The sequence below is a fragment of the Lithobates pipiens genome, unplaced genomic scaffold, assembly GCF_037356315.1.
Source record: "Lithobates pipiens isolate NorthernLeopardFrog02 unplaced genomic scaffold, aLitPip1_a1.2 Scaffold_23, whole genome shotgun sequence".
Lineage (NCBI taxonomy): Eukaryota > Metazoa > Chordata > Amphibia > Anura > Ranidae > Lithobates > Lithobates pipiens.
In genome coordinates, this window is record NW_027507785.1 from 335,296,339 (window position 1) to 335,309,714 (window position 13,376).

The window sequence follows — 13,376 nt, forward strand, 5'->3', positions numbered from 1 at the left end:
CGTCCCCCCCACATATGTAGTCTGCTCCACCTTTATATGGATAGAGGAGGAACGTCCCCCCCACATATGTAGTCTGCTCCACCTTTATATGGATAGAGAAGGAACGCCCCCCCACATATGTAGTCTGCTCCACCTTTATATGGATAGAGGAGGAACGTCCCCCCCACATATGTAGTCTGCTCCACCTTTATATTGATAGAGGAGGAACGTCCCCCCACATATGTAGTCTGCTCCACCTTTATATGGATAGAGGAGGAACGTCCCCCCACATATGTAGTCTGCTCCACCTTTATATAGATAGAGGAGGAACGTCCCCCCCACATATGTAGTCTGCTCCACCTTTATATAGATAGAGAAGGAATGTCCCCCCACATATGTAGTCTGCTCCACCTTTATATAGATAGAGAAGGAACGTCCCCCCCACATATGTAGTCTGCTCCACCTTTATATGGATAGAGAAGGAACGTCCCCCCACATATGTAGTCTGCTCCACCTTTATATGGATAGAGAAGGAACATCCCCCCACATATGTAGTCTGCTCCACCTTTATATGGATAGAGAAGGAACGTCCCCCCCACATATGTAGTCTGCTCCACCTTTATATGGATAGAGAAGGAACGTCCCCCCACATATGTAGTCTGCTCCACCTTTATATGGATAGAGAAGGAACGTCCCCCCCACATATGTAGTCTGCTCCACCTTTATATGGATAGAGAAGGAACGCCCCCCCACATATGTAGTCTGCTCCACCTTTATATAGATAGAGAAGGAACGTCCCCCCACATATGTAGTCTGCTCCACCTTTATATGGATAGAGAAGGAACGTCCCCCCCACATATGTAGTCTGCTCCACCTTTATATGGATAGAGAAGGAACGTCCCCCCACATATGTAGTCTGCTCCACCTTTACATGGATAGAGAAGGAACGTCCCCCCACATATGTAATCTGCTCCACCTTTATATGGATAGAGAAGGAACGTCCCCCCCACATATGTAGTCTGCTCCACCTTTATATGGATAGAGAAGGAACGTCCCCCCCACATATGTAGTCTGCTCCACCTTTATATGGATAGAGAAGGAACATCCCCCCACATATGTAGTCTGCTCCACCTTTATATAGATAGAGAAGGAACGTCCCCCCCACATATGTAGTCTGCTCCACCTTTATATGGATAGAGAAGGAACGTCCCCCCACATATGTAGTCTGCTCCACCTTTATATGGATAGAGAAGGAACGTCCCCCCCACATATGTAGTCTGCTCCACCTTTATATGGATAGAGAAGGAACGTCCCCCCACATATGTAGTCTGCTCCACCTTTATATGGATAGAGAAGGAACGTCCCCCCCACATATGTAGTCTGCTCCACCTTTATATGGATAGAGAAGGAACGTCCCCCCCACATATGTAGTCTGCTCCACCTTTATATGGATAGAGAAGGAACGTCCCCCCCACATATGTAGTCTGCTCCACCTTTATATGGATAGAGAAGGAACGTCCCCCCACATATGTAGTCTGCTCCACCTTTATATGGATAGAGAAGGAACGTCCCCCCCACATATGTAATCTGCTCCACCTTTATATGGATAGAGAAGGAACGTCCCCCCCACATATGTAGTCTGCTCCACCTTTATATGGATAGAGAAGGAACGTCCCCCCCCACATATGTAGTCTGCTCCACCTTTATATGGATAGAGAAGGAACGTCCCCCCACATATGTAGTCTGCTCCACCTTTATATGGATAGAGAAGGAACGTCCCCCCCACATATGTAGTCTGCTCCACCTTTATATGGATAGAGAAGGAACGTCCCCCCCACATATGTAGTCTGCTCCACCTTTATATGGATAGAGAAGGAACGTCCCCCCCACATATGTAGTCTGCTCCACCTTTATATGGATAGAGAAGGAACGTCCCCCCCACATATGTAGTCTGCTCCACCTTTATATGGATAGAGAAGGAACGTCCCCCCCACATATGTAGTCTGCTCCACCTTTATATGGATAGAGAAGGAACGTCCCCCCCACATATGTAGTCTGCTCCACCTTTATATGGATAGAGAAGGAACGTCCCCCCCACATATGTAGTCTGCTCCACCTTTATATGGATAGAGAAGGAACGTCCCCCCCACATATGTAGTCTGCTCCACCTTTATATGGATAGAGAAGGAACGTCCCCCCCACATATGTAGTCTGCTCCACCTTTATATGGATAGAGGAGGAACGTCCCCCCCACATATGTAGTCTGCTCCACCTTTATATGGATAGAGAAGGAACGCCCCCCCACATATGTAGTCTGCTCCACCTTTATATGGATAGAGAAGGAACATCCCCCCACATATGTAGTCTGCTCCACCTTTATATAGATAGAGAAGGAACGTCCCCCCCACATATGTAGTCTGCTCCACCTTTATATGGATAGAGAAGGAACGTCCCCCCACATATGTAGTCTGCTCCACCTTTATATGGATAGAGAAGGAACATCACCCCACATATGTAGTCTGCTCCACCTTTATATAGATAGAGAAGGAACGTCCCCCCCACATATGTAGTCTGCTCCACCTTTATATGGATAGAGAAGGAACGTCCCCCCCACATATGTAGTCTGCTCCACCTTTATATGGATAGAGAAGGAACGTCCCCCCACATATGTAGTCTGCTCCACCTTTATATGGATAGAGAAGGAACATCACCCCACATATGTAGTCTGCTCCACCTTTATATAGATAGAGAAGGAACGTCCCCCCCACATATGTAGTCTGCTCCACCTTTATATGGATAGAGAAGGAACGTCCCCCCCACATATGTAGTCTGCTCCACCTTTATATAGATAGAGAAGGAACGTCCCCCCACATATGTAGTCTGCTCCACCTTTATATGGATAGAGAAGGAACGTCCCCCCCACATATGTAGTCTGCTCCACCTTTATATAGATAGAGAAGGAACGTCCCCCCACATATGTAGTCTGCTCCACCTTTATATGGATAGAGGAGGAACGTCCCCCCCACATATGTAGTCTGCTCCACCTTTATATGGATAGAGAAGGAACGCCCCCCCACATATGTAGTCTGCTCCACCTTTATATGGATAGAGAAGGAACATCCCCCCACATATGTAGTCTGCTCCACCTTTATATAGATAGAGAAGGAACGTCCCCCCCACATATGTAGTCTGCTCCACCTTTATATGGATAGAGAAGGAACGTCCCCCCCACATATGTAGTCTGCTCCACCTTTATATAGATAGAGAAGGAACGTCCCCCCACATATGTAGTCTGCTCCACCTTTATATGGATAGAGGAGGAACGTCCCCCCACATATGTAGTCTGCTCCACCTTTATATGGATAGAGGAGGAACGTCCCCCCCACATATGTAGTCTGCTCCACCTTTATATGGATAGAGAAGGAACGCCCCCCCACATATGTAGTCTGCTCCACCTTTATATGGATAGAGAAGGAACGTCCCCCCACATATGTAGTCTGCTCCACCTTTATATGGATAGAGAAGGAACATCCCCCCACATATGTAGTCTGCTCCACCTTTATATGGATAGAGAAGGAACATCCCCCCACATATGTAGTCTGCTCCACCTTTATATGGATAGAGAAGGAACGCCCCCCCACATATGTAGTCTGCTCCACCTTTATATGGATAGAGAAGGAACGTCCCCCCACATATGTAGTCTGCTCCACCTTTATATGGATAGAGAAGGAACATCCCCCCACATATGTAGTCTGCTCCACCTTTATATAGATAGAGAAGGAACGTCCCCCCCACATATGTAGTCTGCTCCACCTTTATATAGATAGAGAAGGAACGTCCCCCCCACATATGTAGTCTGCTCCACCTTTATATAGATAGAGAAGGAACGTCCCCCCCACATATGTAGTCTGCTCCACCTTTATATGGATAGAGAAGGAACGTCCCCCCCACATATGTAGTCTGCTCCACCTTTATATGGATAGAGAAGGAACATCCCCCCACATATGTAGTCTGCTCCACCTTTATATAGATAGAGAAGGAACGTCCCCCCCACATATGTAGTCTGCTCCACCTTTATATGGATAGAGAAGGAACATCCCCCCACATATGTAGTCTGCTCCACCTTTATATAGATAGAGAAGGAACGTCCCCCCCACATATGTAGTCTGCTCCACCTTTATATGGATAGAGAAGGAACGTCCCCCCCACATATGTAGTCTGCTCCACCTTTATATAGATAGAGAAGGAACGTCCCCCCCACATATGTAGTCTGCTCCACCTTTATATAGATAGAGAAGGAACGTCCCCCCACATATGTAGTCTGCTCCATCTTTATATGGATAGAGAAGGAACGTCCCCCCCACATATGTAGTCTGCTCCACCTTTATATGGATAGAGAAGGAATGCCCCCCCACATATGTAGTCTGCTCCACCTTTATATGGATAGAGAAGGAACGTCCCCCCACATATGTAGTCTGCTCCACCTTTATATAGATAGAGAAGGAACGTCCCCCCACATATGTAGTCTGCTCCACCTTTATATGGATAGAGAAGGAACGTCCCCCCACATATGTAGTCTGCTCCACCTTTACATGGATAGAGAAGGAACGTCCCCCCCACATATGTAGTCTGCTCCACCTTTATATGGATAGAGGAGGAACGTCCCCCCAACATATGTAGTCTGCTCCACCTTTATATGGATAGAGAAGGAACGTCCCCCCACATATGTAGTCTGCTCCACCTTTATATGGATAGGGCCCATGCTCCGCACTGAGCTGCATTGGTGGAAGAGGCGCGTTGCTCGTGCGCGGGGTGGAAGGGGTAATTATATAAGTCGATGGGTTTTTCTAACTCTCTCTCCTTATTCATTTGTTCTGGAAGCCTCAGAGACGTCCCGGGTGGCTGATATTTGGCTCCAGGTCCATCTTTGTCCTTCGCTCGGCGCGTTTCTCCGTCCCGTCCTTCTCCCCTACAGGGACTGGAATGTTTGGCACCTCGCGGTCCCATCTGGACCTCTGCGCTCGGCTCGCCTCGTACGTTTGATGTGCGTCCAGCTCTGTCCATCCGCGGGGAAGGTCGCAGCCTCCCGTACAATCCCGCCTTTCACATCTTGTCCCTACATTGTGCCTTCAGGTGGCCCCAGAGCCCCAGGGGAGGATTATCCCTCTTTTCTCCGCTCGCCGTGTTTGGATGAAGAAGTCGGCGTTGCTTGTAGGAATGTTCTTTGTTGTCTCTGTCCCCGGCGCCCCCCCCATGTGTGTCAGCTGCCCCCCCCCCCATGTGTGTCAGCTGCCCCCCCCCCCCATGTGTGTCAGCTGCCTCCCCCCCCCCCGGCCGCTATTGTCCTCCTGCCAATTTTGGGGATGTCTTAGTCACATCTTTCCGAGGATTTGGGTTGTTTGTGAGCCCCCTGATGCTGGCATTGTACCCCAGACACAGCGGCCCTCCCTGACACCGGTGACACTCGTCTGCCGGGAATCTGGTGGAAGAACCAGCAGGCTGTCCCCCCCGCCCAACCCCCCCCCCCGCTGTCCCCCCCAAACTCAAGTCAAGAAAGGGTCTTGTAGGAAATTTTTCTATCTATCTACTTAAACAATTAATGGGGTCAACTGAGTGCAAGGCAGGTGGGTTGGCATTTTGAGGGTTAAAACAGACAGTGAGGAGGTGACATCTCGCCCGTTCGATGTCTGTCAAACGCTCTCTGAAAAGTGATCCACCGCGGATTGCTTTTCAGAGGGGCCACAGTATAGCCGCATGCCTAAATGAGCCCTAAGAATCAAGTCATGAAAGTGGTTGTTCACCCTCCATATGCCCAGCGAGGTGATTGACCTCCGGTGACACACAGAGATGAAGCCAATCCTCTTGCATAAGTTGCACCTGTTTATCTGCAGCCCTCTCGTCTCCAGAGCCATTCAATGGGCTAAATGATGAAGCTTGTCTGAGAGTTCAGAACAAAAGGGGGGCGGAGAGCTGAAATGAGGAGAGGTCTGAGAGCTGATTGGAGGGAAAGGACACCCCCCTCCCCCCAGTGCAGGTCATCTAAAACTCAGGGCGAACATGCTAAATTGCGCCCCCCCCCAAGATGTATGAGCATTATGTGCCAGCAAACACACCCCCCCCCCCCGGAAAAAAAAAAACAATCGCTAATCTGCATGCTTACCCCCAAACCATAAATTCCCTTTCCTCCCAATAAAAACATGCCCCCTGTTGAAATCCCCTTCCTGGCACAAATCTTTGCCCCCCCCTGTCCCCGAAAAAAATTCCCCTCTCTCCTAGTACAATCCTCTACCCCTCTAATTTCCCCCCTGAGCACAAATCCTTTCCCCCCCACTCTATTCCCCCTCCTCCTCCCAGCAGAAATTCTCCCCAGTCCCCCATCCTAGCACAAATACCCCTAATCATCCCTGATAGCACAACACCCCCCCCCCAAATAAATCCCCTCCTCGCACAAATCCCCCCCCACCATCCCTGCTAGCACAAATCACCCCCCCAACCATCCCTACTAGCACTAATATCCCCAATCATCCCTGCTAGCACAAATCCCCCCCCCCCCCAAAAAAAATCCCCTTCTCACACAAATCCCCCTAACCATCCCTGCTATCACAAATCCCCCCCTCAAAAAAATTCCCCATCTCGCACAACCCCCCCCCCCAAAAACACATCCCCTTCTGGCACAAATCCCCCCAACCATCCCTGCTAGCACAACCCCCCCCTCAAAAAAAATCCCCATCCCGCACACCTCCCCAAAAAAATCCCCTTCTCACACAAATCCCCCCCAATCATCCCTGCTAGCACAAATCCCCCCCCCCCCCCACCACCCCTCAAAAACAATTCCCTTCTTAGTACAAATCTCCTCCCCTCTACCATATTACCTTTTCTAGAAATGAATTACCCCCTAAAATTCCCCCTCCTGGCACAAATCTTTTTCCCCCATCCCCCCTCCCAACACAAATCCCCTCAATTCACTACTCCTAGCACACCTCCCCAAATTCCACCTCCTAGAACAATTCGTATCCCCTGCTGCCCCCCCTAAATTCCCCCTCCCAACACAAACCCCCCCCCCCCCCTCACATGATACCACAGTGCCCAGGGCAGACGCCCCTCCTGCCCACCCCCTAACCACAGGAACAGAGCTGAGTCTTTCAATCACAGGCTGTGTGCTGGAGCTCCTCCCTCCCCTGTCACCATTCTCCTCGGCATTCATCCTCCGCTGCGTTCTACTCACTCCAGGTGGACGCCGGAGGCCGTCGCCGTGATTTGCATTCCTCACAATTTTTTTGCAGACGTTACACAAGTTCCAACCTGAAATGTTTCCCAGTAATACGGCGACAGCGGACACAATGTATCCAAAGAAGAAAAACCTCGGAGCTGACCGACAATCCCACCGAACCAATCAATGGCCACACAGGGTCATCCAATGGGGGCCGGAGGACTCCTCTGATTGGGTGGATATTGGTTATCAATCAGCAGGAATGTGCGATCGTCTTGGCCTTCCGTGTGTGTGTGTATATATATATATATATATTAGATCTATCTATCTATCTATCTATCTATCTATCTATCTATCTATCTATCTATCTATCTATCTCTCTATCTATCTATCTCTCTATCTCTCTATCTATATACACACAGTATATATATAAATAAAGTGGCAGCAGTAAAAAGGTACAGCTAGTTACTGCATCTTTTATATATATATTGCAGTAGCTGTGCCATTTTACTGCTGTCCTCAGAATAGCCCCAAGCTGTGGCCTGCGGTGCATGCTGGGACCTTTAGTCTCACCCCATGCTCAGTGCAGGAGGTCGGGTGCAGCGATCGCACACAATCACCATCTTATCTCCGGTCTGTCAGGCACTGTCCTCTAAAATCACAGTTGCAGAAGCGTCCGTTGCTCGTGTACAATGGTTGCTCGTGTACAATGGTTGCTCATGTACAATGGTTGCTCATGTACAATGGTTGCTCGTGTACAATGCTTGCTCATGTACAATGGTTGCTCGTGTACAATGGTTGCTCGTGTACAATGGTTGCTCGTGTAAAATGCTTGCTCATGTACAATGGTTGCTTGTGTACAATGGTTGTTCGTGTACAATGCTTGCTCGTGTACAACGGTTGCTCGTGTACAATGGTTGCTCGTGTGCAATGCTTGCTCGTGTACAATGGTTGCTTGTGTACAACGGTTGCTCATGTACAATGGTTGCTCATGTACAATGCTTGCTCATGTACAATGGTTGCTCGTGTACAATGGTTGCTTGTGTACAATGCTTGCTCATGTACAATGGTTGCTTGTGTACAATGCTTGCTCATGTACAATGGTTGCTCGTGTACAATGGTTGCTTGTGTACAATGCTTGCTCATGTACAATGGTTGCTTGTGTACAATGCTTGCTCATGTACAATGGTTGCTTGTGTACAATGCTTGTTCGTGTACAATGCTTGCTTGTGTACAATGCTTGTTCGTGTACAATGCTTGCTCATGTACAATGGTTGCTTGTGTACAATGCTTGCTCATGTACAATGGTTGCTTGTGTACAATGCTTGCTCATGTACAATGGTTGCTTGTGTACAATGCTTGCTCGTGTACAATGCTTGCTCATGTACAATGGTTGCTTGTGTACAATGGTTGTTCGTGTACAATGCTTGCTCGTGTACAACGGTTGCTCGTGTACAACAGTTGCTCGTGTACAACGGTTGCTCGTGCAGACACATTTGCTGCTCTCAGTTTCCAGTTAAATTAAAACTTTTTATTTTTTATTGCAGCCCAGAAAATCTCAAGAGTGAAAACAAAGAGTGCCGCTCACAAGCTGCAGAGGCGCGGACGATCCTTGTAGCTGCTCATCACATCCCCGCTGTAGGGAAAGGAAGATGGCGGAGAAGTGCGGAGACGGCGTGCTGGTAGGACCGGTTTTCGTTGATAACAGACGTACTTCTCACCATGATTATATTTACTGTTTGCATTTTCTTTTTGCTGAGAAAGTATAAATCGTCTGCCGTGACCCGGCAGATGGGCCCCTCTTTTCAGGAACGTTTATTGGCTGACTTTTGCGGCGCTAATAATGGCGGCCTTACTAGCGCCGCAGATCTGAACGCAGATAAAGCACCAGAATGTAGAAAGTTCAGATTTGATTTTATTCTGATTCTTATTTCATTAACAATCCGACACGTTTCGGGGTGCGGAGCTCCCCTTCATCAGGGCTCGATACTTCTGAACAAAGTGTGTGCCGGATTATAGGATCGGAGGGATCCGGAATCTTCTGTTTGGTGTCACCTCTCATTTTCAGTAGAATGTAGAGAGGTCACCTGACCCGCCCCATGCAGCCTTGGCCCTACACAGCAGGAAGCCTCAGCCAGAGTTTATTGCTGCAGGTGAGAGGGCAGCGGGCGGCTTCTACCCTATGAGAATCTCACAGCTGCTGTTTACAGCTATTTCCGTTCAGCTGATTCTAGAAGGGAGCGGCTTCTCCACCGGCGTCAGGATCTGAAGCGAATGGCGTTTGTCAACACCGCTACCGAGGTTCACCGCACCTCCGCCCTCCCCCGAGGCCGAGGGGAACTCCACACATTTTATTAGCATGTGTCAGCCTTTATTTATTTTTTATTTTTAATACAAACTTATTTTTTATTTTTTTTTTTAGAACAAATTTTTTTCTTAGAAATATTTGAAGGAACATACATGTGAGACGCAGTCAGTTCTGGATACACTGAAAACGTTTGTTCTTCTAAACAGACCGACATCTTATGTGACGTACAACAAAGTGTCACTTCAAATAACTATTGTTATAGAAGCAAAACAACAATAGAATAGGAAATAAATAAATAAAATAATGGAAACAAAGACAACATTTATAAAAAAAAATCAAACATTTAGGGGGCAGTCATTTGGGGGGTCTCTGCTTGAAATCTGCATTGATTGATATAAACCAAGGAACCCATTACCGATCGAATGTTTTCTTGGTATTGATTGTATGGAAAATATTCTCCATGATCTTGATATCTTTTATTCTGGATAATACATGTGAAAAGGTTACAACTCTAGATTTCCAATGGTTTGTGATTGTCCAGTGTGTGGCGACACATATCGTGGGGATTGATTGTAGCAGAGGTGGGTTTATATCTGAAACACTTAGAAATAGCAAACAGTTAAGAACTAGTGGCGGCTGGTAATTTTTTTTGGGAGGTGGCAAACTGTGCACCCACAGCCACCCCCCTGGTACAATCAGTTGGTTGGTCGCATCTGGAGAACTTACCCCATCTATGGCCGGCATCGCGGGTGGCGGGCATCATGGACAACTTCCCCTTCTCTCCTTTTTGGGCATCATGGGCACAGCGGCTTCCCCTTCTCTCCTCCGCTGGCATCACGGGAGGTGGGTATTACAGGCACAGTGGCCTCCCCTTCTCTCCTTTGTGGGCATCACGGGCGGCAGGCATCAGGGGCACAGCAGCTTCCCCTTCTCTCCGCTGCTGGCTTCATGGGCAGCAGGCATCATGGGCACAGCGGCTTCCCCTTCTCTCCTCCGCTGGCATCATGGGCACAGCGGTTTCCCCTTCTCTCCTCCGCTGGCATCATGGGCACAGTGGCTTCCCATTCTCTCCTTCATGGGCATCATGGGGGGTGGATATTACAGGCACAATGGCTTCCCCTTCTGTCCTTCATGGGCATCATGGGAGGTGGGTATTACAGGCACAGCAGCTTCCCCTTCTCTCCTCTGCTGGCTTTATGGGCAGCAGGCATCATGGGCACAGCAGCTTCCCCTTCTCTCCTCCGCTGGTATCACGGGCAGCAGGCATCATGGGCACAGTGGCTTCCCCTTCTCTCCTTCATGGGCATCACGGGAGGTGGGTATTACAGGCACAGCGGCCTCCCCTTCTCTCCTTTGTGGGCATCATGGGCAGCAGGCATCATGGGCACAGCAGCTTCCCCTTCTCTCCTCTGCTGGCTTCATGGACAGCAGGCATCATGGGCACAGCGGCTTCCCCTTCTCTCCTCCACTGGCATCATGGGCACAATGGCTTCCCCTTCTGTCCTTCATGGGCATCATGGGAGGTGGGTATTACAGGCACAGCAGCTTCCCCTTCTGTCCTTCATTGGCATCATGGGAGGTGGGTATTACAGGCACAATGGCTTCCTCTTCTGTCCTTCATTGGCATCATGGGAGGTGGGTATTACAGGCACAGCAGCTTCCCCTTCTCTCCTTTGTGGGCATCACGGGAGGCAGGCATCATGGGCACAGCGGCTTCCACTTCACCTGCTCGGTGGCTTCTGTCTCCTCCTCCTTCCTCCTCGGCGGCCAGTCGAAACGCGTCTCAGACCTGCTTCCTAATTGGCAGGGGAGGAGATCTAGTATATTATTATGATATAATTATATAATATTCATTCGCTATTGTCACTTAACTGGGTGGGCTCAGCTCGCAGTGTTCTGCGCCCCCCCGAGCCCACACTTGTGTCAATAGCGAATGAATTTTTGCTATTGTCTTCCTGGTTCTCCTCCTGGCCAATCAGGAAGCGGGTCCTAAGACTTTTTTTAAGCCAATTAGAGCCTCGGCCTCTAATCATATGCTTCTAAAAAAATGAAGTCCCCATTGGAATCCATATGTCCGGCGCCCTGCATGTAGATTAGGGGGCCGCATGCGTGGACTGGGGAGGGGGGGGGGGGCGCCCCCTGTATGGACGGGCCGTCACTGATGAGATCTTTCCCTCTTGGGTACTTAAAACATGTATGTTGGTAAATGGTCAGTAAAGATTTTTAATGTTTGGGATAGCGGGATTCATAGAAGGATGGAATTTGAAGGTAATTGTGGCGTCCTGAGGCGGAGGCGCCCTTTAACTGCTGAAATGTATTAAAAGAGATAAAAAGTATCTCCATTATAGAAGTCGGATGGTTTAGGTCATTTATTCTTCATCCACCATTGAAAACGATCCGGGGATTAGACCACCTGATATTCCATCTCTTCTCATAGTTGAGACCTTTTGATGGAATTTGCTGATACGTTATTATTCACTCTTATGCCGCGTACACGCGATCGGACTATCCGGCGGACCAGAGTCCGGCAGACAATCCGCCTGTCTGTGTGCTGGTCCGCCGGACTTGTGTAATGAACGGACTTGCCCACACACACGGAGTAAAGTCCGTTCATTTTCAATATGGCTCCAGGTAGACGGGACTAGCGAAGGAAGTGAATGTCTCCGCCTCCATCAGGGAGATTGACACCTCGCTATCCCCGTCACCTGGTATGGATTTAAAGGGGAACCCCTACACTGAAAAAAAACGGCGTGAGACCCTTATCCGAGCACGCAGCCCGGCCGGTCAGGAAAGGGGGTGGGGATGAGCGAGCGCCCCCCCCCCCCCCCCCTCCTGAGCCGTACCAGACTGAGCCCCCACCCCAATGCACCTTGTCCCCATGTTGATGAGGACAAGGGCCTCTTCCCGACAACCCTGGCCGTTGGTTGTCTGGGTCTGCTGGCAGGGGGCTTATCAGAATCCGGGAGCCCCCTTTAATAATGAGGCCCTCAGATTCCGGCCCCCTACCGTATGTGAATGAGTATGGGGTACGATGTACCCCTACCCATTCACCTGGGGAAAAAAGTGTACATAAAAAAAAAAACAACACAGGTTTTTAAAGTACTTTATTAGACAGCTCCGGGGGTCTTCTTCTGTCTTCATGGGGTCTTCTCGCCGGACTCCTCCGCTATCTTCTGCTCTTTTGCTAGCTCTTTTACTAGCGGAGGAGTCTGGCTTTCTCCTTCGTCGCCGCCGTCCGGGGGTCTTCTTCCAACTTCAGGGGTCTTCTTCCAACTTCGGGGTTCTTGTCCTGCTCTTTGGTTCTTCTTGCCGGGCCTCCGCTTTCTTCTTCCAGCTCTTTAACTAGCTTTGTCCCGGTCTTCTGTCGCTGCCTTCTTCTTCCTTCCGATGTTGCCACGACACTCTCTCCAGCCTTAATGACAGGGACGCGTTGTACGGCAACTTATTTAGGGATAAGGGGCGGGGTCACCGGGTGATGTCACATGGTGACCCCGCCCCTTACGATGTCACAGTCCCGGAGGATGCTGGGACTGTGACATCATAAGGGGCGGGGTAACTATCTGACATCACCCCGGTGACCCTGCCCCTTATCCCTATATAAGTCGCCGCACAACACGTCCCTGTCATTAAGGCTGGAGAGAGAGTGTTGTGTCAACATCGGAAGGAAGAAGAAGAAGAGAAGAAGAAGGTGGCGGTCGGCGGCAACAGCGACAAGACCGGGCCAACGCTAGTTAAAGAGCTGGAAGAAGAAAGTGGAGGCCCGGCAAGAAGAACCGAAGAGCAGGACAAGCCTCCAAAGTCGGAAGAAGACCCCCGAAGTCGGAAGAAGACCCCCGGGCGGCAACGAAGGAGAAAGCCTGGCTCTTCTGCTAGTAAAAG

General features: G+C 49.5%; 1 protein-coding gene across 3 annotated transcripts in view; it reads left to right on the plus strand.

Annotated features, from left to right (window-relative positions):
- The window catches only part of SLC6A9 (solute carrier family 6 member 9), a 198,284-nt gene that overhangs the window by 48,315 nt on the left and 136,593 nt on the right, over window positions 1-13,376 (plus strand). For 2 of the 3 annotated variants that reach the window (XM_077450764.1, XM_077450765.1), the window contains one exon: window positions 8,737-8,871. In XM_077450764.1, the coding sequence (XP_077306890.1) occupies window positions 8,842-8,871 (30 nt within the window). In that variant the 5' untranslated portion in view covers window positions 8,737-8,841. Of the gene's footprint in view, window positions 1-7,345; window positions 7,477-8,736; window positions 8,872-13,376 lie in introns of those variants that run through there. The other variant, XM_077450766.1, reaches the window with a different exon arrangement.